This window comes from Elephas maximus, chromosome 22 (genome assembly GCF_024166365.1).
Source record: "Elephas maximus indicus isolate mEleMax1 chromosome 22, mEleMax1 primary haplotype, whole genome shotgun sequence".
Taxonomy (NCBI): Eukaryota; Metazoa; Chordata; class Mammalia; order Proboscidea; family Elephantidae; genus Elephas; species Elephas maximus.
Window position 1 is genome coordinate 53034890 of NC_064840.1, and position 27429 is coordinate 53062318.

Genomic DNA, 27429 nt, shown 5'->3' on the forward strand with positions numbered 1-27429 from the left:
CTGTAAAATGGGATAGTAATAACAACAGCCCGTTAGATCTCACAGAGGCTTTGTAAGGATTAAGTGATAAAAGATGGATGTGAAAACACCTTTTAAACTATCAACAAAGAGTACTTTTTATTAACTTGATAAATGAGAACATCAGATCTCAGGATATCAAGGGAGTCTCCCAAGGTCACCTGGTGAGTTAGGGCAGAGCTGGATTGAGAACTCTCATCTTCTGACTTTTAGTTTGGTGCTCATGGTTTTACATCTCCCGTGCCTTGCTGCTTTCGTGGGCCCAAGGGGCCTGGGGCACAGGAGACCTCATTGGGGTGGAGTTCCTCCAGAGGTCTTCCTCCCTCTCACAGATCTCCATTCCCTAGGACCACGGGCCTCCAGGCAAACCAGAATTTTTCTGATGGTCGGGGGACAGGGTGCGGGTCTGGTGGGGCACAGTCCAGAATCTTCCCTCGTGACTCGGTTGTGCCTACTTTATTCCTGTCTCCGCAGGTACCAGTTTCCTTCCCATGGAAAGCCTTTCTTCTCTCTCCTCTCTCAGGCTTTCCCAGTCTCTCTCAATCTCTGTCTTATCTCCCTCTGGTGAAATGAATTCCTTTATGTGGCCTTTTGCCTTGGTTCTATGAAAAAGGGAGAAAAAGAAAACAGTTTGGAAGATTTTTCCCTGGGTCCGGAGGAGTTGTTACAGTAGTCCTTGTTACAGTTACCCTAGTCCCTTAGAGAAACTTATTGCTTTTGCCCAGGGAACAAGCCAGTCCCTGCGGGCAGAAAATATCAGTTGTTATGCAAATAGATGGAGCCACTTGGGAGGGGATTGGTTAGTTTAGTCCAGTGAGAGGATTGGTTAGTCTACTATGCAAATAGGGTCCATAAAATTCTCCCAATAAGATTGAGCCACATGCCTATATAAGCAGCCACCCCACGGTCGGGGGCAGGGGGTACTTCATTACCATCAAGAAGAAGAGCCTGGAGCAGAGTGTGTCCTTTGGACCTGGGGTCCTTGTGCTAAGAACCTCACAGACCCAGGAGACAGACAGAGCTGTAACATTGGAGATGGCACGAGATGGTGAGAAGTGGTGGCAAGCATGGCAGAGTCCCGCAGGAAAAAAATGGTGGCAGCAGAACCAGAAGACTGGCACTAGACGTCCTAGTGGGCTTCCCAACTCATGGAATGAGGTGGCTACAGTGGGTTTGCCAGTTCACGGAGCAAGAGTGCTGAGCACCTTCAGGCAGGAGGCTTTCTGGTGGAGTGGGGTGCCTCTGGGCATGGAGCTAACAGGGTTCGCTGATTCATGGAGCAAGAGTACTGAGGGTCTTCAGGCAAGGGGCTTTCTGGTAGAATTAGGTACCTCTGGGAACTTACGGGGAAGCCAAAAGAGCTGTAACACTTGCTTGAGCAGGGCAGGGGCCAAGAGGAGGCCTGTCCTGAGTGGGTGTGCATGGCTGAGAGAGAGAGAGGGAGAGAGAGCTGTCCTACACTAAAGAAGGGAGGGGTGTGCTCTTCACTTTGGGGGAGCCTTCCAGACCTTGCCTGTGGGCTTCCTGACGTTGATGCTGTTTCTGTTACTTCCATGTTAATCCTGATCCTATGTTCTTCTCTAATAAACCATATAACTGACTTTGTTCTCTGAGTTCTGTGTGGCCATTGCAATGAATTATCAAACCCAGCAGAGAATCAGAGAGTGCTGTGGAGAGGACGGCTGGTGTCAGAATTGGTAAAGGTTGGAGAGTGGAGGTATGTCTAACCTCTGCCTCATGGGAATCAGCCTTGGGCTGATCCTGATGGTGAATCTCATTCCCCCTGAAGTGAGATGAGGTCTGACACTACCACTGTCACATTATACCCGTTGCTTTCTCAAGTGAGGTGACGTTCCAGTGGAGAACTACGGGGAGCTGACTTTGTGGTTAACTTTGGGATTCTTCACCATGGGTGTGCCTACAGGGACCTTGGTTATTGTGCTCTCGATGCATCTTAATGGTGTGGAAAGAGCACAGGCAAGGGAGTCAGATGTCCTGGGTTCTGGTCCTTCTCCACTGATAGCCTGTTGGGTTATCACAGAGTTCTGACTGAGCACATATGTATTGAGGTGCTACTATGTACCAATCATTGGGAAAATATCAGTGAGTAAGACCTTAGTACCCACTTCTTGAAACTGCTGTGAGACACAAATACTGAGATACATGAGGAACACTTGGCAAAGGGCACTAACCTATAACCAAAACCCAAATCAAACCCGTTGCCATCGAGTCGATTCTGACTCATAGTGACCCTCTAGGACAGAGCAGAACTGCCCTGTAGAGTTTCCAAGGAGTGCCTGGTGGATTCGAACTGCTGACCTTTTGGTTAGCAGCCATAGCTCTTAACCACTATACCACCAGGGTTTCCAGTAACCTGTAAGGGGTGATTATTATTGTTATTTGACATGGTGGGGAGGGGTAGCATCCTGCCCCTGCCCAGGCTGATGGTAACAGTCTGTGTGTAGGGGCCACTAGGGTGGGAGGAAGAAGGGATTGCCATGCATATTATACTTGGCTGCCCTGTGATCCACGTAACCCTCCATGTCCAGGCCCTGTGCTGGGGGCTGGGATGACAAACCTGAGCCTGACACTGAATGCTTTCAAGCAGCTCATTGTCTGGTGGGCGGGGGGCATAGAGCTGTGAACAAGTCATTATGAGGCAGCATTGTAAGTGTCAACGTAGAGGAATGGGTGGCAGAGTGTTATGGGCTCTCAAGAAGAAGAGACTAATTCCGCCTGGGTGGGATTGGGAAAGATGGCAGAAGGGTGACAAGTGCCAGAAGGATCCCCTTGCCCATAGGGATGTCTCATACTAAGGGGACTCTTCTTTTTCCTTTCTGGGGCTAGCTCCTTTGACCCTCAGATGGAACCTGGAAGGTAGGTGGGGCTGGTATTTTTGGGCCCATCTTGCTGATGAAAAGAATGATGTGTTGAAGGACTTGGGCAAGGTCATCCCAGAAGTGTGACGGAGCAGAAGGTGGAGACCACTTCCCTGCCTGTTTCCAGGCATCTCTGCAAACCCACCCTGGGTCCTTTTTATGTTCTTTTGACTAAAAGATGTATTTTGAGTGAGGTGTTTCCATGCTTTTGAGTCCTTTTTGCCAGTCAGTCTGTGGGTACTTCTTAAGACTCATAATGTACCTGGCACTCTGGGAGGTCTCTATCCTCAGAGAGCTCACAGCTTGATAGAGGAGACAAGCCACCTGTCCTCTCAAGACTTGGTTATCCGCACTCTCCCTTTTCGCTTCCTGGCTTCCTATCACCCCTGGAAGCTGCAGAGAGAAGATACTGTGCCCCTGGATGCATGGAGAAGGGCGGGAAAGCCACCAGACTCAACTTCTGTTTTCTCCTTTGGGTCTTCTCCCTGACATCAGGTCCCGGCTGGCAGACTTCCATGCCAATTGTCGAGCCTCCTACCAGACACTCACCAGCTGCCCTGCGGACAATTACCAGGCGTGTCTGGGCTCCTACGCTGGCATGATTGGTAAGCATCTTCCCTGCATGCCTGGGGCCACGGTGGCTCCTTGCTGCCCCTGTCTGAGTGGGACAGAACTGAGGCCCAGGTAGGGGCCGGCAGATGGAGGCAGCCTGAGCTTGCCCTTGTCTCTGCCGCAGATTCAGACAGAACTCCAATGGGAAACCAGAGGATAAGCTAGATCTTTATCGAGGCAGAGGGTCCCAGCTTTTTATAGTAGGGGTAGGAGAGCCCCAGAGGCCTTAAAAGTCTGTTGAAATAATAACAAAAGGTAACATTTATTGCATGGTTGTGGCATTCCAAGTTCTGTGTTAAGCAGTTTACATGGGCTGTCTTATTTAATCTTACAACAGCTCTTATTGGTAGCTCCATTTTACAGATGAGGAAACTGAAGCTTAGAAAAGTTGAATAACTTGCTCAAGTTTATATAGCTAGTAAATATTGGCACTGGGACCCAAACCAGGATGTGAGCCTAACTTTCCCAGACTCCAGAACACACTCTCTTCTTTTTAGCAAAGGAGAAAGCAAGGGTCCCTGCTTTGGAGGAGGGCTCCTGAGTATCTTCTCTGCCTTCCTGTGATGAGGAACCCAGTGTTCTCTCTGCCTCTGGCCCCTTGCCCTCTGCTGCCCTTTATGGTTATTGGGATAGTAATGCTCAGAGTTAGGATTGTGAGTTGGGATGTAGGTGTGTTTGGAGGGCAGCGGGAGTGGAGGGGGATACCAAGCTTCTGCCCTGTTGTGCCTGGGATCTGGGGGCCCAAAGGGAAAAACTGACTGCGCCTCTCTCCTTTCCCTCCCCTTTCTCCTTGCCCAGGGTTTGACATAACACCCAACTACGTGGACTCCAGTCCCACTGGCATTGTGGTGTCCCCCTGGTGCAGTTGTCGTGGGAGTGGCAACATGGAGGAGGAGTGTGAGAAGTTCCTCAGGGACTTCACTGAGAACCCATGCCTCCGTAAGTCCTGGAACCTTCTCCTCATCCCCAGAAGCCACTCGTGCCCCTCCTGCTCCAGGAGGGACCCTAGGAGTCTAGTCGTAGCCCTAGTTATTCCTTCTTCCTCCATTGGGATGGCCAGTGATATATACATACTATATATATCTGTATGTGTATGTATATATATCTGCATATATACACACATAAAAAACCAAAAACCAAACCCACTGCTGTCGAGTTGATTCTGACTCATAGGGACCCTATAGGATGGAGTAGAACTGCCCCATAGCGTTTCCAAGGAGCACCTGGCAGATTTGAACTGCTGACCTCTTGGTTAGCAGCTGTAGCACTTAACCACTACGCCACCAGGGTTTCCATATACACACATACATACATATATATGTATACATATGATATGTATATTATATGTATATACATGGTTTCTCTACCATGTGTGTTGCCTACAGGGCTCTTGGTTTTTGTGCTCTTGGAGATTCACACCAGAACTCTCACTATGCCAGTCTCAGTTTACCACCAGAGGACTTAAACCTATGTCAAGTTTTCTGTTTCTGGCTGAAGATTTCTGGTCTGTTATCCTGAGAGCTTCAGCCCTCTCATGAGGATCTCTCACTTCTCCCTTTAAGGAGTCTCTTCCCTTTTGGAATCAGTGAAGTTCTTTTCAAGTCATCAAGCTCCTAATGCAAAGTCTAGAGAGAGAGAGGTTAGCCACAGTCAAGCTGTGTCTATCTTTGATCTTTCCAGTCTGATATTCACTGCTACCCCACCCACCTGAAGACCTCTTCCCTCTTTCCTTACCCCCTTTCTTCCTCCTGCCCATTTGTCTATCCTTCCTTTCTGTATGACACTGAGGATTCAGAGATATAAGTTGCAATCCTTGTCAGTCTGATGGAGGTAGGCCATCAGGAGGCTGGTCAGCAATCACAGTTTGGGGCAAGCAGTGCTGGAATGGAGGTCTGTGCAGGGTGCCTCAGGAACCCAGGGTGGAGATGACCAGGTCAACCTGGAGGAAGGAGGTTCTGCACAGGCATGTGCATTGCTCAGAGGAGCATCCGTGGATAGATAGTTGGGCATTGATCAACAGTAGAAGAGGCAGGAAGGGCACTCCAGTCCACCATGGACAGAGTACAGGGTTCCACAGAAAACATGGTAGGCTGAGGGAACTGCATACCTTTTAGCCTTGCTTTTTTTATAGCACTGAAGGAAACCCTGGTGGCATAGTCGTTAAGTGCTACAGCTGTTAACCAAGAGGTTGGCAGTTCGAATCCGCCAGGTGCTCTTTGGAAACTCTACAGGGCAGTTCTACCCTGTCCTACAGGGTCGCTATGAGTTGGAATTGACTCGACGGCAGTGGGTTTGGTTTTTGGTTTTTATAGTACTGAAGAGGATCATAGAGAGTTACCTGGACAGATAGAGTCCTCATGAAGGGTCTTGCAGACCGGAAGGAGTTTGGATTTTATGTTCCGCAGGTGGTGGCGGTGGGTGTGTAGGGGTCATTGAGGGGATTTAAGCAGGTGGTATTTGGATAAAATCTGTATTTCAGAAAGCTCACTGTGGTTGTAGTGTGGAAGGGGTGGAGGTTGAGATGTGAGCCTGACAGGTGACCCAGCACAGAGAGTCCAGTCAGAGGCTGCTGTAGCTGTTTGGGGAGAGGACGGTAAAGACTGTGAGCCAGAGCTGTGGAGAGGAGGATGGAAAGAGAGATGTGGTGGATAGTAGGCTACATTGACTGTAAGTGGGTGATTAGTGAGGTGTCATGGGTGACCCCCAGGTTTCTGACTTGGGTGACTTGGCTAGATAGAGATGACGTCTTCAAGACTGGAAATACAGGGGAAGGGGGAAGCATTGTTGGAAATGGTAGGGAGAGATACTGAGTTCAATTTTAGACATCATGAGTTTGAGGCATGTATGGGACACGGAGGTAGAGATTTCTCTAGGCACTTGGTCATAGGGTTGAATCTTGGGGAGATTTTTGTCCAGGTGGTTCGATTAGTTAGTTCTCAGTGAATCAGTGTGCTAATTGAGGACACGGGAGTGGTTTAGAGAAGGTAGGGAAAGTCTATGATGGGAAGAGGGGAAGAGTTAAGTCTGGGGCTGTTGGAGTGCCAGCAGAGGATGGGAGCATGCAGCAGGATGCCTCTGAGGTGGCACAGGAGTCAGCAGAATCTGTCCCTACAGACCTGGGGTTGGGGAAGGCCCTGAAGGAGGATGTGGTCTGCAGCACACGATGCCTTTGAGATGGCGGCTCTCACCATCCTTGGAGTGATCCGCTCCTCCCTTCTAGGCTTCCCATTCCTCCCACCTTCTTCTTTTTCTCCTCCTCTTCTACATTCCTCACCACATGCATTTCTTTCTATTCTGGGTTTTCTGTCTTTTTCAACTTCCTCTTGCTATTTCCTTCTCCAGATGTGAGACTTTTTTAGGTACCTGAGAGGGAGCTTCAGCAAAGTTAACTTTGGACATGATACACCCTGTCCCCAGTTTCTAGACTGTTACAGGGAGGCTAGTGGTCAGAGTGGGGAGCAGGGGGAGACATGGTGGAGGTGGCCTCTGATTTCTCTACATCTGTTTGCCCCGTTCCCCTCAACAGGAAATGCCATCCAGGCCTTTGGCAATGGAACAGATGTGAACCTGTCCCCTAAGAACCCCTCATTCCAGGCCACCCAGGCCCCTCGGGTGGAGAAGATTCCTTCTTTGCCAGATGACCTCAGTGATAGCACCAGCCTGGGGACCAGTGTCATCACCACCTGCACTTCTGTCCAGGTGAGGAGGCTTGGATCTGCAGCAAGGGAAATGGAGGCAGGGGCAGGCTGAGAGCCTAGAGGAGCACTGTGATACCAGAGGTAGGTGGGAGAAGCTACTAACCTGGAGGCCAGGGAGGGAGCAAGGACCCAAGAGACATGGGAGAGCTAGTGGGGGTAGTTTTTCATATATTTGTTAGTTTAGGCCTGCATCTTACAAGTGTTAAATGCCTGCCTATCACAGTGTTATACTAGATACCAGGGGGCGCAAGAGAAATGTAATGGTTTATTAACCATTTATTAACCATCTGATAATCACCAGGTAGTGTGCTAGTAGACTCCCTACGTATCTCATTTAATCCTCACAATACTGAGGTATTAGTATTCTTGTTTTATACACAGAAAACTGTTCCACAGAGGTTAGGTGACATACCCAAGGTCACACAGCTAGTTAGTGGTAGATTCAGATTTCAAAACTACATATGGCTCCAAAGCCCATGGTGTTCATTTGTTTATCCACCCCCTGTCTATTCATCCGTCCATTTATCCACCCATCCATCCATGTACCCCCCCACCCACCCATCCACCCATCCACCCATCCATCCACCCACCCACCCATCCATCCACCCATCCACCCATCCATCTACCCACCCATCCATCCAAAGTGTATTACATACCCTATCTGTGCCAGGTATTATTGTAGATACTAGGGATACATTGGTGAATGAGGTGGACACAGTCCTGGGTTTTATGGTCCTTATGGTCTTGTGGAGCATCAATAATTAAACAAGTATCAGGCATGGACTGTGGTCAGTGCTATGACAGGGGATACATGTGGCACTGTGGAGGAACATCATAGGGCGCCCACTCAGCCTCTGTCTCTGCTGAGCATCCCTGCCTTGTATCAAACCATTTGCTACAGTAGGTCCTCTGTTTAAGAGGTTGGTTCTAAGCAGATCACACACACACACACACACACACACACACACATGCATAGACACAGTCATACCCCCTAGTACAAAGAATTTAAAAGGGAATATAATAGAGTATATCAGGGAGATCAGAGGAGGGGGGAAGCAATGGGGTGTTGGGTGGTGGGGGTTAGGGGAATGGTTTAGGCAGGATCTGGGACTTGAATTGCCCAAGAAAGATTGATGTGATTTGAAAGACAGTCAGTAGGGGCACAGACTAAGCATAGGTGCAGGGAAGGGAGCAAGGCCTGGATGTGTGTGAGGCAATGAAGGCACCAGCCCAAATGAAATGGTAGGCTCATGGGTGTTTGGGTGTCAACAGTAGGCATTCACAATGCCAGGATGAGGGTCTCAGCAAGGACCAGGCCTCAAAGGGGGATTCAGGTTCCTCCTGACCACCCACTGCCCTATAGGCTCATGTGCTGGTGCCAGGCCCAGTCAGAGAAGCCCTCTTCCCACTTCCCCTCCTTTGTGGGATCCCCTGCTCTGTAACAGCTGACCTCCAAGTGCCCTCATGTAGGGCTCAGCTTGCAGCCTTTCCATGCCCTGCTACTGTCAGTTAGACCGACCCCTCCTGATTTAGGGTGAGATGCCAGTGTCACCCTTGGGCAGCTTCTAATTACACTGGACATGCTTGAGTAGGTGCCAGCATGGGACTTGGGGTCCCGGTCCACAGACAATCACCAGCTCAATTTCATGCTAGAGTGGTGGACAGCTTGGCTGGTCAGGGCTATGCTACCTGTCTGGTGACCATGTCGGCTATTCAGAGTGGCTCACATGTCCCTCCGGGCCCCAGCAGCCTCCCCTATGTCACTCCTCCCCCGCCAGCTCCCTGGGTGGGGTTACCTGGGGAGATGCTGACTCAGCAGCTACTAGACCTTTCCCAAGGCCCTTACTGTGATTCACTGTGGGCACAGAAAAGTTCACAGCTGTGGCTTCATGCCTGCCCTCCCCACCTAACCCTCTGTAGTGCTGATGACTCTGCAGACCCGTCTTTTTTGTTCTTTTCCTCAGCAGGTTGTTGAACTGTCACTCAGTTTCTTTTAGCCCCAGCCTGGTTTTCTGCAGACTCACTGTCTAGGGACTTGGCTTAATTTTGATTTCATTCCAGTGGAGATAATGGATGATCTATATGTGAGATAATGTATGTGAAAGGGCTTTGTAAACTAAAAACCACTACACAAATGTTAGGTTTTATTAACCCCCAGGGCCTGAGGAGGCTGCCTGGCCGGTGGCCCCCACAGGCTTGGCCACTCTAGGCCTATTAACTAAGTCACTCTGGGGCACTGTCTCTGTGGGCGGGACAGCCAGGGACAGCCATCCCAGGAGGAAAGGAAGAGAAACAGACCGTTAAAGGAGGGCCCCATCCACTGTCACCCCCCCAGTTCCTTGCACACAGAAATGGAAGGGCAAGACCCCTGATTGTGTTTTCATTTTTAACGAGCGCTTGTTTAGTGCCAGGCGCCAGGAATGCAGAGTGAATGAGCCCTAGTCTCTGTCCTCATCCAGAGGCTGGTGGGGGTGCTTTGTCCCCTTCTTCAGCTCCACTAGTGTAGAGTGTCTCTAATTGAATGGGTCTCTGGCGTCTGTTGTGGAGCCCTTGGGAATTATGGGGACCCATGAGAGCTCATGGCTAAGAAGGGAGTCCCAAGTGAGGGCAGAGACAGGAAGCTGAGGCCTAGATGGGGGGGAGGGTGAGGGAGGCTGTGTACACTGGATACCCCTGGAGAGAGTCGAGATCATTTTACTTATCTTTGTCCTCTCTCCTGCCCCCATCCATACTACCTGGACCCTTGGGGAAGCTTTAGGGACTCGCCTTCATTGACCAAGAGATTCTGCCAACATGGGACTCATGGTCGGATTCCACAGTCTCCGTGTGGCGTCTGGCGTCTAGAGATCTCCTTCTCAAACCCTGGGGACCTGAGGCCCAGCAAGGGCAGTAACTTGTCCACAGCCACATGGCCAATTGGTGGCTCAGCAGGGCCAGGAACTCAGGCCTCCTGCCGCCCAGCACATTCTCTTCTGGCTTTATTGCACTGCCTGCTCTTCCAATTTCCTCCCCCAAAGGACTTTCCTATGTAAGGGCAGGGCATTTCCACTGGGGGCTCCTGAGTAGAGATATGGGTGTCTGTAGGTACCACAGAGAACCTAGTACCTGGGGAGGCCCCTGAGTGGCCCTGTACCTGGGCCTGCTTGGTGGGCTATGCTGGTGTCTTTGATGCTGTTTCTAGCTCTGTTCTTGTGCATTCACTCCTGGCTGTGGCTCCCTCCCGGAGCAGCCATGCCTGCCTAGGGCTGTATGGAACTTGGAGAGGGCCAGGCAGGATCTGCAGAATGGTCTCTCCTGGGCCTTCTGACCGTGCCCATACACCTCATGTGGGTTCCCTTTTCTTTTCCCTTCTTTCTACTGGTCGCGGGAGTGGGGGCATCTATACGAGACAGGTCAGTCTTGGACACTCATCCAAGGCTCTTTGTTTCTGAAGCCACAAGGCAGTCCTGTTGTAGGGCCTCAGGAATGGGGTCAGCAGGATGCTAGGCCCTTCCATTTGTTGGTCCCTCTCACTGAAATGCCTCTTCATCCCCTCCCTCCTGCCCCTTGGCCCACCCACTCCTCTACCTGGTGAATCCTACTCAGATGTCATCATACTTTTGTGTGATCTTCCCAGATTCTCCTAGGCAAAGGTGCCTCCTACCTTTGGGCTCCCACTTTGCTTCATTTGAGCATTTGCCTCATGTGCTATACTCACCCATACCGCGCAAGAGTCCCTCAAGGACGAGGCCACATCCCACTGTTTTTGTGACCCTGTATAACTAAGTGCACAGAGCCTGGCACTAGTGGTAGTGTTGTGGTTAGCTGCCTTCAGGTTGGCTCCTGACTCATGACGACCCCGTGCACAATGGAACAAAACGCTGCCTGGTGTTGTGTCATCCCCATGACCCGTTTCAGATTAGAGCACTGTGATTCATAGCACTTGGTAGGTGGTCCATAAAAGTTGAGGGCAAGAATCCAGAGCCCCTAATTCATTTGATTTATTGGAACATGCTGCTTTCCATTCTAGAACAGGGTCTGTGTTATTGCTTGCAGGCAACTCTTTATTCAGCTTTTTTCCATCCCACAGAGGTTTATTAGGTCCGCTGTGTGCATAGTGAAGGAGTATTTCTATCAAGGATGTAGAAAGATTGGTTAGAAGGCTGTTTGATAATATGACAGGGCCTGAACTAGGGCATGCAGTGGGGATGGGGAGGAAGACTGGCAGGGGGTTAGTGCTTTCCCTGGGCATAGTGTTTCTAGCATCCTTGACATTCCCTTTGGGCTCCGAATGCTAATGTGCATGGTCCCATCAGATCAACTGAATCCCAGCTTTCCTGTGGTGCTTACTAAGTGGTACTGGCAAGCCCTAAACCCTTTAACCCATTGCCATTGAGTTGATTCTGACTCATAGCGACCCTATAGGACAGAGTAGAGCTGCCTCTTTGGTATCCACGGAACAGCTGGTGGATTTGAACTGCTGACATTTTGGTTAGCATGCAACCTCTTTACGACTGTGCCACCAGAACTTCACGGCAAGCCCTAGTAGCACTTATTCTACTTTGTTCTCTTTGTTTTTACCAGTCAATTTACCAGTCAATTTCTGCTCTCACCCTTGACACTGCCAGTCACATCTTGTTGGTGCTAAAGATGAGTTTAGGAGGGGTTGCCACAAGGCCTCCTCATCACAAGCCTGCAACAAATTCGGCAACCACCTCCATCTCCTCCCTCACCCTGTCTGGTCCCTTGATGAGCCTCTGACCCAATACATAAGCCTGTGGGCTTCAGGGTGTGGGAACTGAGAGGTCAGTTACTGTACTGGGATGTCTAGTAGGCATGTATTTCTGATTTACAAATATGGCTTGCTTAACAGCTTCGAGATACAATTGTTTGTAACTTGGAATGCATTCCTTCTTTCCTTCCTTCCTCTAGCTCTCTCGTTCATTTATTCATCCATCCTTGCATTCATTCATTTATTCAACATGTATCATTGTTGCATTTCTATTATATTCTAGGCACTGAGGCTATCAAGCTTAATAGCTGAGTACCCTGGTCCTCCTACAGGTAGGGCGGGCAGGATTCGAGCTTCAATAATTACGAGGGAAAAAATAATTGGCACACCAAAAGGAACAATAAAGTGTCATGGGGGTCCACAGGAGGGAGGGACTGCTTTGGACTGGGAGTGGAAGCAAAGGACTCATTGACAAGGTAAAACCTGCTGCTAGGTGTGAGAGACTAGGCAAGGGTCATCCTTTTAGACATGTCTCCTAGAGGGGCCCCTGTGCCCAGGGAGCTGGGAGCAAGCTGTCTTTCTCCTCTTCCTTGCCCACCTCTGACTGCACTCCACCTGCAAAGTTCCCAGTTCACAGAGCCTTGCTGGTCTGACCCAGGTGCTAGTGACTTAAGTCTGGTCTTTGAGGGAATATGTGGAGATGTGGAATTGGGGTTGGAGTAAGTGAGGGGTGTCCGAGGCAGAGGGACAAGTGGGAGCAAAGGCATGGTATCAGGAAAGTGTAGAGCATGTTGAGTAGGGGTCTGCACACTATGAACTATTGGCCAAACCTGGCCCACTCTCTGTTTTTATAAATAAAGTTTTATTGGAACACAACCACACCCTATTGTTTACGTATTGCCTACATGCTATAGGCAGAATTGAGTAGTTTTGACAGGAACGGTATGACCTGCCTGGGTCTTTGCAGAAAAAGTTCGTTGAAACCTAATGGAAAGGAGCAGCAAGTATGGATGTAGAAGAACACAAAATACACATATGGGAAGGGGAGGAGTTGGCAATGAAACCTGATGAGTAGGTTGACATGGTGAATGCTGAGACACCACGGAAGGCTTTTGAGCAGGAAAGTCATGATCAAATCTGTGATTTAGGAAGATTAATCTGACAGCAGGTGGAGATTGTTTGACAAAGGAGAGAGGCTGGAGAGACAGGGAGACCTGTGAGGAGATGTTTTCGATAGTGGGAGATAAGAAATGAGGGATTGAGCTAGAGTGGCGGGGAGGGAGGGGAGGAAGAGGTGTGGGTTACTGGAGTGGGTGCAGAAGGGATGGCCCCGGTGACTGGCTGGTGGGGCACAAGTGTGGGAAGAGTCCATGGGGACTCAGGGTTTGAGTGTGGGGTCAGGAACAGAAACAGGGAAACAGGAGAGAGTCAATATTTTCCCATAGATACAACACCAGACTTAGTCCCTAGCGCTTGGGCCAGAGTAGCAAGGATCTGGAAACTGCCACCCCTGGGGTTTAGGGGTGGGATGGAGTCAGAGTTTGGTAAGGCAGAGGAGGAAGACAATTTCTTTCCAACTCTCTGGGAACAGGGACCTCCCTGGGAGACATTTCTAAAAGGATGACCGTTTCCTTTGCTACTGTCCTCCTTCTGTGTCTGTGCCCCTTCCCAGTTTATGTCTCCTGGTGCCACGTGCACAAGCTGTTTTTTTTAATGCTTCTCATGGTGTCCCACAGGCCAGCCCAAGCAGCCCACTCTCCCCACAGAGTCCCTCTCCCCACCTCCTAGTCAGGAGGCTTTGCTGATTAGAAGCCCTGTTTCCTGCCATGCTAGCAGCTTAGGCTTGTTCCCTTTGGAATTGTGGGAATCCACAGACCCTGGGCTTACCTCAGGGTTGAGATGCTCAGAGTAGGGGCAGGGACAGGGGCTGGAGTAAGCCACACTGTTCCCACAGACGTCTTCCATCAAAGCCCAGGAAAACCAGGTGAGGTTGATATCAAAGGCAGCCTTAAGGGGGAACATGGCCTCTGAGGACAGCCTGCAGCCTGGGAGTTTTAGAGAAAGATGGCGCCTCTTCTCTCCTTCTTCAGATGTTTTGACTGGTGTGGAGGTGATTGTGTGGATGTGTGAGCTTCCCAAGGGTAGAGCTGTGACTTATTTATCTTTGAAACTCCTGGAGGAGGTGTGTGAGTGTATGTGTGTGTGTGGCGGCAGGAAGTTGGCTGTCCCAGAGTTAAGGGTGAGGGAGAGAGGAGGCAGTGACCCGGAAATGAAGGCGTGAATGTGAATGACCTTTTTCTCTCTTAGAATTATACTTTCAGGGATCATTTCTATAGTTCATTGCACTTCTACTTTAAGACAAGGTCAGCAAATGGGCAATCATCCCAGACGCTGTGTGCCCAGGACTGGGCTAGGGGCCTCAGGCTTGCCATCAGGCGAGGTGACTGCAGCTTCGTTGTCTGCTCTGTTTTCTGGAAATCAGGCGGAGGGGTGCCTGGGGCAGAGATTCTTGCACTTAGCTTCGCCAGCTCTCATCTGCTGCATAGTCGCGACAGGAGGCAAGTAGGGCACACGAACCTGCACCTAAGCCTTACTCTGGCTTGCAGGCCACCAGCTTACCTAGACTTCCGCTTGCAGCTTCCTTCTCTGCCCCTTCAAAGCTTTTCTCGTAGGTCCTGCCATAGGATGCAAACTAAGCATGGCTCTGCTTTATGCCATATGGAATTAATAAGCCCTTAGATTTGTATGGAGCTTTGCTATGCCAAATGCAATATCTTAGTTAATTTTCACAGTAGGTCTGTGAGGTAAGTTTGTCCATCTCAGTTTTATAGATGAGGAAAACAAAACCAAAACCCCGTTGCTGTCCAGTTGAGTTGATTCTGACTCATAGTGACCCTATAAGACAGAGTAGGAAGCCGTAGGGCTTCAAAGGAGTGGCTGGTAGATTTGAACTGCCAACCTTTTGGTTAGCAGCTGAGCTCTTCACCACTACACCACCAGGGCTCCAGAAGATGAGGTAACTGAGGCTCAAATAGATGAAGACACTTGACAGTCACCAAATGTCGTTGCAGCAGGATTTAGAGGTCATTTAGGTTAGTTGTTTTTGTAAACCTTATTTTTTTTTAAAGCAGTAGGGTCTTTTTTAAAAATAATTTTATGTGTAACTCCAATATATAAAACAAAAATGGAGCTGCTTTGGTTGAAATGGGGGTATAAACCTTGAATCCTACCCAGGCTGTACCCTTGGTGATGGTATGTATTACCACGACCAGGTGCCATCGAGTCAACTCTAACTCATGGGGACCCCGTGTGTGTCAAGACCATTTATTTGCTCCATAAGGTTTTCAATGGCTGATTTTTTTGAAATAGAATGCCAGGCCTTTCTTCTGAGGTGCCTTTGGATGGACTCCCACCTCCAGCCAAGGGCGTTAAATGTTTGCACCACCCAGGGACTCAATTATATATCAGGCTACATATTTAGTGGTGGAGCAGTGGTTAAGAGCTTAGCTGCTAACTAAAAGGTCAGCAGTTCGAATCCACCAGCTGCTCCTTGGAAACCCTGTGGGGCAGTTCTACTCTGTCCTGTAGGGTCGTGATAAGTCAGAACTGACTCCATGGCAACTTTTTTTTCTTTTCGTGGTGAGATGGGGACACAGTAATAAGACATAGATCCCCAAAGGGGGGCACTTACAAACCTGCCATACCTGAAATAATTATTAGCAAGAGATGATGCTAGGGGCAAATAAGGATGGGCTTATGATGTGGACCCCTTCAGTCCTCAGGATAGCACAGATCTTGCAGGATGTATGAGGAGGGCAGAGAGGTGAGACTGAGTGAGGTCTGGTGATGGGGAGAAGGGAGGGCATTCAGATTGAAGATGATGATGGTAGTACAGCCTCTAACAGGGCCACGGGCATGGCTTCTGAGAGCACTGGCCAGAGCTGTGCTTGGTCCTGGGGAGTAGAATCCAGTTCTTAGGGCCTTCAGGTGTTATATCACATGCCCTTCTGCAGAGGGAAGGAGGTTGGTGGGTGGGTCGGGCCGTATCCTGCCTCCTGGAGAAACTGGTGCTGTGGTCTTAAACAGGATCTTTATGATTCCATCCCTGCTGCACCAATCACTGCGGTCATATCTCATCATCAGTGGTAACTCTGCTCTTGGCTGGGGTCTCTGTGTGACAGCTGGGGCCTTGTTTAGCTGACCAGATGTCTTCGGCTGTAGGTTGCCTATAATTTCCGAGGGATTATTGATATTTCTGGCCAAACACAGTGATTTCGGCATAAATTCTTGGCTGTCCAGTTGCTTGTGGTGGCTAGAGCTTCACTGTAAGTGCCTTGGAAACGAAACCATTTAAAGCCAGGATAGAAACACTGCATCTGCCAGGTGGTCCCCATGGATCACTCTTTTGATGATGACAACAAAGGGCTGTTCTCATGTATACCCTCTGGCCCTTCATCCAAGTGGCTTATTCCATGGGTGGAGAACAATTGCACCAAGCTAGCCTTCCTTTCTCATCCCTTCCCTTGCCTGCAGAGCTCCCAGGTGCTGCACATCTGTTTAGGGTAAGAATGGCCAAAACCTGGCACAGTTGCCCGATGTCTGCCTAATGTGTACCTGTGGCAGACATCACCAATCAATCACAGCTCTCTTCCGCATTGAGCCTAGATGAAGGCTCGTGATCTTTCTCTATATAGCCCTCCAGCAGCCATGACAGCTTAACTGGAGCTGGCTCTCTGATGCCTTTTCTGATCTGTGGCAGTCATTCATGCATGCATGCATCTAGTAAAATATTTACTGAGTTACTGTTGTGAGCTGGACATTACTCAATGCAAGGATAAGAAGGCATGGTCCCTGGCGTTTGAGGAGTTCTGAGTGAGGTAGATAGACAAGTGAATAGCTTATTACTGCAGAGTGCCATACGACGAAGAGCAGAGTCTTGAATTACGTGCTCCAGGAGCCCGAAGAAGAAAGAACGTAATTGCTGAGGGTGTTAGAAAAGGGCAGGAGCCCACTGGGCTGCATGGGAACTGAGCCAGCATCGTTAACTTCATACCCTGTGCCTAGAGATGCTAGAGATGGATGTCAGGGCCACAGCATGTCTCATCTCATCTGGGTCACTGGACAAAGCCTGGGCAGAGACCCATCCTTACCAGTGCCTTCTCTCCCACAGGAGCAGGGCCTGAAGGCCAATAACTCCAAAGAGTTAAGCATGTGCTTCACGGAGGTGAGTGAGGAGCAGAGTGGTGGGGTAAGGGGAGGGGGTGCAGGAGACTGGGCCGGGGGGCTGTCCCAGGTGAGTCTCTGAGCTCCCACATCTCATTGCAGGGCTGCTCCTAGCTGAGCTTCTGGCCCACCTGGATCTGGGTGGGGTGTGCTGGGAAGGTGTGCAGGGGCAGCCGGCTGCACCTGGGTCTTGGCTGTCTCCATGGGGAGATGTGAGTGGCTGCTTTGACCAGAGGCCCTCACATGCCTTCCTTATTCTTTAAGACAAATTTATTGAGCACCTACCATGTGCTTGTTCTCAAGATGTTTAGGAGATACAGACATGGAAAAAGACAGCCTCTTCTTTAAGAAGCCCCCAGTGTAGGAGTACAGATATGACTTATAGATCTAAGACAGTAACTTAGATGAGAAGAAAAGGCATTGTCATTCTACAGAAGGAGAGAGAGGTCCAGAGAGAAATGTGCGAGGAAGGCTTCATGGAGGAGGAGGGATTTGAACAAAGCTATGGAAACCCTGGTGGCATAGTGGTTAAGTGATACGGCTGCTAACCAAAAGGTCGGTAGTTCAAGTCTGCCAGGTGCTCCTTGGAAACTCTACGGGGCAGTTCTACTCTGACCTATAGGGTCGCTATGAGTTGGAACCGACTCGATGGCAATGGGTTTGGTTTTTTGGTTTTAAGAACAGGGAGAGCTTGTTCTCTCTCTTCTCTTCTCTCAAGATGTGGATTCTTATGGACCCTGGTGCTTCTCCTTCTTGAGATCTCTTTCCACTCTCTCAACTCAGTGGGACTCAGATCCTCTCCCTCATTTGGTCGAATCAGCCCTAATGCTGAAAGAGATGAGCAGCCCATTTTCCTGGGATCTGCTGGCCTGCCTCCTAAAGTCTTGGGGCTTGGAGCCAGAAGGGACGGTGTGCATCCTCTGGCTCCTGCACCTGCCCCAGTTCCATGGATGCCTGGCTCTTCATTCAGAAGGCAAAGGAGTATCTCTCTGGGTAACAGAGAAGGCAGAAGCTTGAGGGATCCAATCCCCGAGTCCTGTTCTTTTTCTAGTCCCAGCCCTACTGACTTGTGTTTGTTTTGTTGTTCTCTTTGTTTTTGTCTCCCCTTCTCCTATGGACCCAGCTCACTACAAACATCATCCCAGGGAGTAACAAGGTGATAAAACCTAACTCAGGTCCCAGCAGAGCCAGACCGACGGCTGCCTTGACCGCTCTGTCCTTGCTGATGTTGAAACTGGCCTTGTAGGCCCTGGGAACCTCATTGGAAGATATCTGGAAGCTTCACAAACAAGAAATACCCGCCTGACAAAATGGAAACACATACAGACACACACGCACACACACACACACACCTTGCAAAAAAAGATTTTTTCTCCACCTTGTCTCTGAACTTGTCTCCTCCCAGGTTTCTTCTCTGGAGAAGTTTTTCTAAACCAAACAGACAAGCAGGCGGGCAGCCTGAGAGCAGGCACCCGAGGTCCCCAGGCAAGGGAAACCCAGCATCGAGGAGGGCGGGAGGGTCCAGAAATGCCCTTCACTTTCTCCTGGTGGTTCCTCTCTGGACCCTACTGAAGCAAGAGATCAAGATGTGACCCCTGTGGCTGAGGGGACTTGTGGCTGTGCCTGATGTAGGCTGGGGCAGGACGGCTGCAGCTGCTTTCCTCAAGCTGCCCACTCTGGGGACCTGCCGGGGTTGGCAGAGGGGAGTGGTCAGTGAGGCTGCAAGGCTGGCCACTGTGGGTTCCAGGTGGACTCCTTCAGCACCTCTTCTTGGCTTCAAAGATGGAATTGGTTTCACCCTTCTCTCTGCCCTCCCCAGGCCAGGCAGTGCAGGTCCTGGCGGGTCTGCATCTGTTGTGTGGACCCCCACGGGTGCCTGTGGAGGGATGTGACCATGGGCTCCCCCTGACCATCACATGGAGAGGGGACAGCTCCACCAAGGCTTGGGAGCACAGCCCACCTGGGATATCCCCGCGGGAGGAGGTCACAAAACTTGGGCACCTGCTCAAGTGTGGCTCTTCCCTTCTTGGTGGCAAGAATTTTGAAGTCAAAGAGGAATAACAATTTGTTGGCTTTTTTGGTTGCTAGTGGGTCCATTTGGTGGGTCTTCTTCAGGGAGAGGGGCCACCAAGAGTGGCAGAGGAGACCACGGCCGGATGTGGACCTGGAGCACTCTGGCCTCTTGACTGGTTCTCTCTCTCTTCTCCTGCCTCCTCTTTTTCATGTTCTCTTTCCTCATTTCCGAGACATACATCAGCTGTATGTACATAGCAAGGCTCCTTTCTCAACATATATGTATATACACATCCATATACATATATTGTGTGGTTTCTCCTTTTTTTCCTTTTTTTAAGAAACAAAACTATCCGAATAATACCCCCACAGAAGAGCGAAAATGTATTATTGTAAAAGTTTATTTTTTTTAATAATGTTGTCTATAATGGAAGAAAAAAGGAAGCTGACTCCCTTGTGTCCCTGCTCCAGTCGGGCTGGCTGGGCTGTGGAAGGGGGTGACTGATCAGTATTCTTGCTTAACCCGGGCTTCAATAAACTTACTAGGAAGCAATTTGCCTTCTGCCTCACTAAGATTGTGCCTTCTTCCCCTTGTTTGTTCTTGACTTAGTGCCACCACTTGGCTGCTTACCTGGGGCTCCTGGTGTGCCTTAGGAAGTGTGTGCGTGTGTGTGTGTGTGTGTGTGTGTGTGCGTGTGCACACGTGTGTATGCATACACGTGTATCCATCCTTGTGTCTGTCTGTGGGTGTGGGTAGATGGAACTTCTTTGGGAGAGTGTTTTCACTTGGTGGGTGTGAGGTTCCCGGCTGTGCCAAGTCTGCTGGCTGTTCACTTAACTCCTCCCCTTCCCGCCTCCCTTTCCCAGTCAGTACAAATGTGCCTTGGTCCCACACTGGATGAGACTGAAAGCAGACGTGGGAATAGAGGAGGGGCACAACAGTGTGGTGACACACCTCTGGTCTATTTTTGTTTTAAGGATGACCTGGGTGGCCTTGGGAAGCCCTGGTGGTGTCATGGTTAAGTATTTGGCTGCTATCCAAAATGTCGGCAGTTTGAATCCACCAGCTGCTTCTTGGAAACCCCACGGGGCAGTTCTAGTCTGTCCTATGGGGTCGCTATGAGTCGGAATCGACGGCAACGGGTTTTTTGGTTTGGGTGACCCTGGACCTGTTAGGTGTAGCTTTTAGTCTTATCTGGAGTGGAGGGGTGGCTCTCACCCAGGACTCTTGAATTTACTTGAAGTTTGTGATTGTGAAGGCCATGACCTTGTCTCTTGGGCCCCAGGAAGAGAACAACTGTGTGTGTTCTGGGGTCAGGTCCCAAAAGAGCAAAGATTTTTTCTGTTTCTTCACCCTTTCCTTCCCTCTTCCTCCACTTGCCACCTACACACCACCCAAACACTGGGCAGTCATATTCTCCTTGGAGAAGACCAGGCGGCTGCTTGTTGGCTAAGAGTGTGTGTGTGTGTGCATGAGCGTGCATGTGCAGACTTGCAAGTGTCCATGTGCATGCATGAGTGTGTGCATACAGGGAGGAGGAAGGAGAGGAGGCTGGAAGGCAAGAGAATGTTCCCACTGTCAGCATGGCCTTCAGCAGCTGTACATGGTCCCATCATGTCACCACTGGGTGATAGAATGTCATTTTTCCACTCCTGGATCCCCCCAAATGGCTCTTATTTCTGGTTGCATGCATCCTAGGAACAGTGGCTCACAGTGGTGATCACTGTGGTGTGCACTGTTGGAATGTAGCTGGGATCCTTTCCGACTCTGCATGTGAGAAGGAACACTGAGCCAGCCAGCTCTCTCCCCCAGTTATTGTTTCCAGTGGAGGTGGCCCTAGAGTCCACTTGGAAATCCATGTTCTTTGCAAACAGCAAATACTCTGGTTAACGTAAAAACTCGTTACTGGAAGGATATGGAGGAAAGTGGCTCACAGAATCTATGGGAAATGGTAGGACCAGGAGACGTGAGGACAGGCATGAAAGGACATCTGAAGAGCCACTGCCTCTGTGATGAACAACTGCCAACCATTGTCCAGCTGGCTGAGCTGGGGCCTTGTGCCTACCTTACCGTACATGAGTGGGAGAGGGGAGAGTATTTCCTACCTGGTATCCCTAAGGCTTGGTGGTCCCTTGGACTGCATAATGGGGGAGAAAAAATACCCCAAACGGTATTTTGACATACTATTATAAAGGAGGAATGGATGCTGGGCAGCTTTACTCTGCCTTAGAGCGTCTCCCCATTGAGGTATCACAGTGACTCTAATTTTACTATTAAATATTCATTCCTTTGGCTAAGACAATTCCTGTTCCTCTGATCCTTTTACAATAACCAAATAAAACTGCAAAGAATAACATGTTACTTTTTTTATTGTCAATTAGTTTAACAGTTAGCATGCATTTTAGGAACAATAATGACATTTGGGCCTGGACATCGAGATTGGGGTTGGGGAACAGACAGGAAAAGAATTGGAAAGGAGTGCTAGGAAGCACCAGGGATAGATTTTAAATTATTTCAGAGTTATTTTGGAGAGACTGCAGGCATATGCAGTGTAGGTCCACTGTGCCTTTACCCCAACGTCAGCAAAGTATATGAAATTAGCTTCTTAGCCGCTAGCTCCCTGAGGATTCCTGATCTGGGGCATGTATGTGTCTGCAAGGCTGGCCTAGCCATGTTTTCTAGGCTCTGGTACCTTGCCAAATCTGAAACTACGTAGTAGATGCTTCTCGCCTTGCTGGGGAAGCTTCTAGCATGGGAACATTTTTCTCAGCGACAACCCAGACGTTGGTTTCCTGCCTCGCTCTTGCCATCCTCTTCAGCACAGCTAGGATCACTGGACCACAGGCCCAGCAGAGACCTCTGGCAGCATTAAGTGTGTAGCGCTGCTGGTCCTGCTCTGACCTGGTGGTGCTCCTCATACCTGGGTCTCTGCCTTGCTCCAAGACCAGACACAGGGTCGTCATGTCAGTTTTCTGCACCCCAGCCCCTGCCTTCATAACCTCTTGGCAACACAGGTTTTCTGGGACAGGGTCTAACTTTGCTCCTGCTAGTCCTTCCAGGAAACAAATCCTGACTTGGATCCACCAGTCTTGCCTGGACCTCCACCAGACCTTCCTGATGCCAGCCATCTCCAGGCCTGCCAGGGTGGCTCACCTGCCTACCAGACTCCCCTCACAGCTCACCTGCCTACCAGACTCCCCTCACAGCTCACCTGCTCACAAAGATACGCCCCTGCCCCAGGAGCCCTGGTTTAATTTCCCCTGTGCTGTTGCCTATTGGTTCTCAGGCCCCCACAGTGTGATGGTCTGCCTACAATGGCTTGATTTTGTGCCAAAAGGGTCTCATATATGCGTGCAAGTACGGGTGCGTGTGTGTGTGTGTGTGTTTGCCTGTTGCTAGTTCTCAGCCTTGTTCCACTGACTGCCAGATGCCTGTATAAGACAGAGACTTTACTTACAGAAGGGTAAAGGCTCAGTGTTGCCTGTTGGCTGGGGACGTTGTTTGCCAATATTTTCTAATCTGTGACATCAATTTCAATCAGGCCTCTCCCAAGTCTGCTAGGACGCTAGGGAATAAAACTGGTCACATACTATCTGTTAATGTTGCCCGTTGCTTTAAAGTGTCAGTGGGGGTAGATATTCATTTTTTAAAAATAAATGTAATTTTTTTGGAAAAGCCAGAGTTATTTGGAGCCAAAACTGGTAAATAAGGATGGTGGCATTCTCTGGGATGGATATAAGTGGTGGAAAGACTGGTTTCTAGTCATTTAGTGGGTGGTTTGTTGTCCTGGTGGTGCAGTGGTTAAGAACCTGGCTGTTAACCAGAAGCTTGGCAGTTCGAATCCACCAGCCTCCTTGGAAATCCTGTGGGTCTGTTCTACTCTATCTTGTAGGGTTGTTATGAGTCAGAATCGACTGGACAGTAACTGGTTTGGTTTTTATTTTTTTTGGTGGTGGGCAGCTTTAGGGAAATCTTGTTCAGCCTTGGTTACCTCACCTGCAAAGTTGTATTAAATGATAATCAATGTCCCTCGTGATTCTAAACAAGTTCTGGAGGAAGAGGGAGGAGGGGGAGAGAGGGAAGAGAAGAAGAAAGAAGAGGGACAGTGGCAGAGGCAGAGGCCGACAGTGAGACTGACGCCAATCAGCTTGGTGTCCTTGCCCAGCACACCCACATTCCCAAGAGGAGAGCTTCCAATGCTGGAACGATGGCAGCAAGCACAGTCTGCCATGGTGACTACTTTGAATTTTTACGTTCTGATGTGTTTTGTAAAACCCCAGACATCCTACTTTGTAGTTACACCTCCTACATTATAGTCAGTGAGTAAATAGAAAGGACTTTGAAATCTTTGCAGAGATGTTGTTTACAAAGTCAAGGCCGTGGAGAGCATCAATTAACCAGAACATTCTTTGCCACGTTCTACTTTTAGAGTGAAGTGAGTTTTTTGTGCTGTGATTCCTAGAGCAGAAAAATGGAAACAAACAGTTTAGAAGGATGTCAAAAACTCCTTACTGAAAGCAAAAACAAAACCAAATATAGGAGTTAAAAAATATATATATGTATTGAAGACTGAGCTAATGCCTATGTAGTAGCCCTTACCATGTGCTAGATGCTGTTCTAGAATTTATGGATATTAACTCGTTTAGTCCTCACTGGGATCCAATGAGGCTGGTGTTGTTATTCTCATTCTACAGATGAGTGAAACTGAAGCATTCAGAAATTACTCTTTTGTACAAGCTGGTAAGTGGCAGTGCAAGGAACCCTGGTGGCTCAATGGTTAAGCATTCAGCTGCTAACTGAAAGGTTGGTGGTTTGAACCCACCTAGCGACTCTACAGGAGAAAGACCTGGCGATCTGCTCCCATAAGGATTATAGCCTAGAAAATCCTATGGGACAGTTCTTCCCTGTTGCATGGGGTCACTAGACGTTGGAGTTGACTTGACGGTACCACCACCACCACCACCACCACCACCAAGTGGCAGCATTCGAATGCAAACCCAGGAGGGTTGGCTCCAGAGTCTGTGCTGCTGTCCTGAATGAGCCTTCAGTGTGTGTCCTGCAGCTGCCCCAAGAAGGCAGCCAGTTCCTTGGCAGTGCTCCATTTACTCTGGGCTTCGTTGATACACTCCCCTCTCTCTCTCCAACGCCGTGAGCACAGCGCCTTGTGAGGTTCAACAGGAACAGACCATCAGCAGTTGCAGCACTGACTGTATCTTTGTGACCCCCACAAGGGAGGGAATTCTGTAAATGACTTTGTTAAGTCAAATGTGGCATGGAGTTGGGAGAAGGCAGAAAAGTGGAAGGAAGATGCTCAACAACACGGACCCCTGCCAAGGCATTTCTGGAGGAGCAGGGAGGGTGTGTTGGAGATTCCCCTTCAGTGTTTGCCATTCTGATTTTGCTGGGATTGATACTTGATGCCTTGTTGGAAATGACTTTGGCTAGAAGATGGCGTTTCCAGGAAAGAGACTGGCTAGCTGGAATCCCGCTAGCTTGGATCTGGACCGTGTTTTTGCCTTGAGGGGCACAGTGGTTGAGTGGAAAGAGCATGGGCTCAACTAGGAATCAGGCACGCCTCTGTTTGATTTCCAGATTTGGTGACGTTGACCATTCAGAGCTGAAATTTTCCCATCTCTAAAATGGAGATTGTAGTGTCCAGTTCACAGGAATGGTTTAAATGGGCACACAGTGGGTGCTCAGCCACGTGGGTGCCCTCCACCCAGTCCACACATGACCCCGGGCCTCCCAGGCTCCTCTGGGCAGTAGGAGAGTCTGCATTAGACTCCATCCTTGTTGCTTCTCCCCACCTCCTCATCACTGCGCTCTGAGAAGCGTTGACAGATTTCCTGTGGCAAACAAAACAACACGACTGTTTATCAAGCACTTGGACTAAGCTCTCAGATGTACTGCCAAGTGAGAGTTGAGAGGGCAGGAGGAGAGGCAGAGAGAAAAAAGGCAACTTCCTTGTATTTGTAAAACAGAGTTGATTTGATCTGAGTGTCACCCGGGACAGTGGCTACAGAACATCCAAATGTCACATTCTCTGGAGTCCTTTGATTGCCTTCCCCCTCAACCATGCATGAAGGCAGAGGACATGCTGCTAGAGGGAGTGCATCAGCTCGAAACTGAGAACAGGGAGCATCCCTTAGACAGTAGGTCTGGGGGGAGTGTCTGCACCAAGGGAAGCAGACTGGTGTGGCTCTCTGGGCAGAGCAAGCTCAGCTGCCATAGGTTTTTGGGAACTTCCCGCAGGGAGGGAGCCCCAGGCAGTTCAAAGCCTGCATTTGAGAAGGAGTCCTGAGTCACCTGAATGTTTTCTGGGTGGAGCCCCTCCTCTGTGTTTTCCCTCTAGAAAAACAGGCTGACAATGAGGTGCGGTACTGTTATCCAGAGTGACAGGGATGACTGCCCCCAGTATATGCTAGAATTCTTGAGGAAAGAAAACGGTTTTCTCATGTCGTCAGATTCTCACCTCATTGTCAGCCTGTTTTTCTAGAGGAAGTCCTGTCAGCTGATGCTGAGGAATGAGGCTCACAGGACTAAGTCAGCCTCCAACTTTCCACCAGCTGCAGGGACACAGCAGTTGTGATTGCACAAATACTCCTCAGACTGCCTGGACTCTCTCTAGAGTCCACCCTTCTCTCCAAAGCTGCCTGGGGACTGAGCAGTGAGAGGCAGGAGGGGGATTTCCAGGGACTGCTGCTGTGGGGCTCACTCCGATATGGTAACTACTATGCACTTCACACTCTCCCTGTTTCCTCTCTGGAAGGCAACACCCAGGCCATATGATGGGACAATGACTGCCCCATCCATGTCACAGGGGGCAATGACTGCCCTGTCCTGGGTGCATGGGGCAATGACCACCCCATCCTGACTTGCCTCCCAGGGGGAAGGCACACTTGAGTGACCTGGATACTGCTCAACAGTCATAGGCCATCTAGTCCCCTACATTTGGGCCACCAAGGCAGGAACTGACTAATTCTTGTCAAAAATCTCTGCATGAGAAGTATGTGCAACCACCATGGCTGGTGTGATTCACGGAAAGAAGCTCTTGCAATCAGGAAGGCTTCCAGGAAAAAAAAAAATCTTCCTTGACTTTTCCTGGGCCTGCACAGTCGACTGGCTCCTCCCCTTCCCTCCCTGCCTCACCAACACAAAAGAAGTCGACAATTGAAAATAAAGGACATAGTTCTCACCCTTCTCCATGTAAATATCAGAGTCCAGCCTGGTTGGCCAAACAAATACTTGTGGGATGACACCTCCTTGCCCAGTACATCCTTCACTTTTATCTTCAATGGAAGATGAAAGGTCTTCTTTTAGGGCCTGCAGCAAACTGAAATCATTCTGAATTCTAATTTTGCTGGAGAGCTGGGCGAGTGTAAGGCCACAATGCCATGAAGGCACCATATTAAATGCCTTGCTCTGGGAAGGGTGTATATAGCATTTCTATCAGGGTGCCTGGTGGTGGTTGGGAGTTGCTGAAATAACCTTCTCTTAAAAACAGGAGACTTGGCCTTAGCCACAGCTGGAAATTGTCCAGAGGTACTGTTGCCCGAGCGACAGAGATGACCTCCACCCCAGCCCTGGAAATTACTCTCCTACATCTCACTGCTCGGTCCCCGGGCAACTTTGGAGAGAAGCGTGGACTTTAGAGAGAGTCCAGGCAGTCTGAGGAGTATTCGTGCAGCCACAACTGCTGTGTCCCTGCAGCTGGTGGAAAGTTGGGGACTGACTTAGTCCTGTGAGCCTCATTCCTCTTTGGGCATCAGCTGACAGGACTTCCTACACCACCCCAACATCTGCCTCCTGAGTCTCCACCAGGCAGAGGACTCTCCTCAGAGAGCATGTCTGGGGCCATTTTCCCAAGCCACCCTGGGGAGAGCTCAGCCTAGGCCCAGATCCGGGGCATCGTCACTTGGACTCATGGGGTCCTCTCCTCTCGATGGGGAAATGGAGTTGAAAGCAGAAGCCTACTAAGCACACATTAACATGTTCGGCAACCTCATCCCACCCACATGGTTTGCCCAAGTCTTGCTATACTTTTTTCCAGTGTTAGCATCTTCAGATTGCACTGTGTGTTTTCTTGCATCCCTCCATCAATCTAGGGCAAAACTCCTCTGATCTGGGCCAATTGGGAGGGTAAGGAGACTCTCTAAATGGATAAAAATTCTCAGTTATAGCATTTTGCTTCAACAAAGTAATGCAGTATAATCTCTTTAAAGTAAGCCAAAGCTACAGAATGAAACTTGAATAGTGGCAAGACAGTGGGAGAAC

The 27429-nt window shown here is 49.6% G+C and overlaps 1 protein-coding gene across 2 annotated transcripts in view; it reads left to right on the forward strand.

Annotated features, from left to right (window-relative positions):
- GFRA2 (GDNF family receptor alpha 2) overlaps positions 1–19727 on the forward strand; it is a 110457-nt gene extending 90730 nt beyond the window's left edge. For both annotated transcript variants that reach the window (XM_049865867.1, XM_049865868.1), the window contains 5 exons: positions 3393–3502; positions 4308–4448; positions 7036–7208; positions 17089–17142; positions 18265–19727. In XM_049865867.1, the coding sequence (XP_049721824.1) occupies positions 3393–3502; positions 4308–4448; positions 7036–7208; positions 17089–17142; positions 18265–18387 (601 nt within the window). In that variant the 3' untranslated portion in view covers positions 18388–19727. The remainder of the gene's footprint in view (positions 1–3392; positions 3503–4307; positions 4449–7035; positions 7209–17088; positions 17143–18264) is intronic.
- The last annotated feature ends 7702 nt before the right edge of the window (positions 19728–27429 follow it).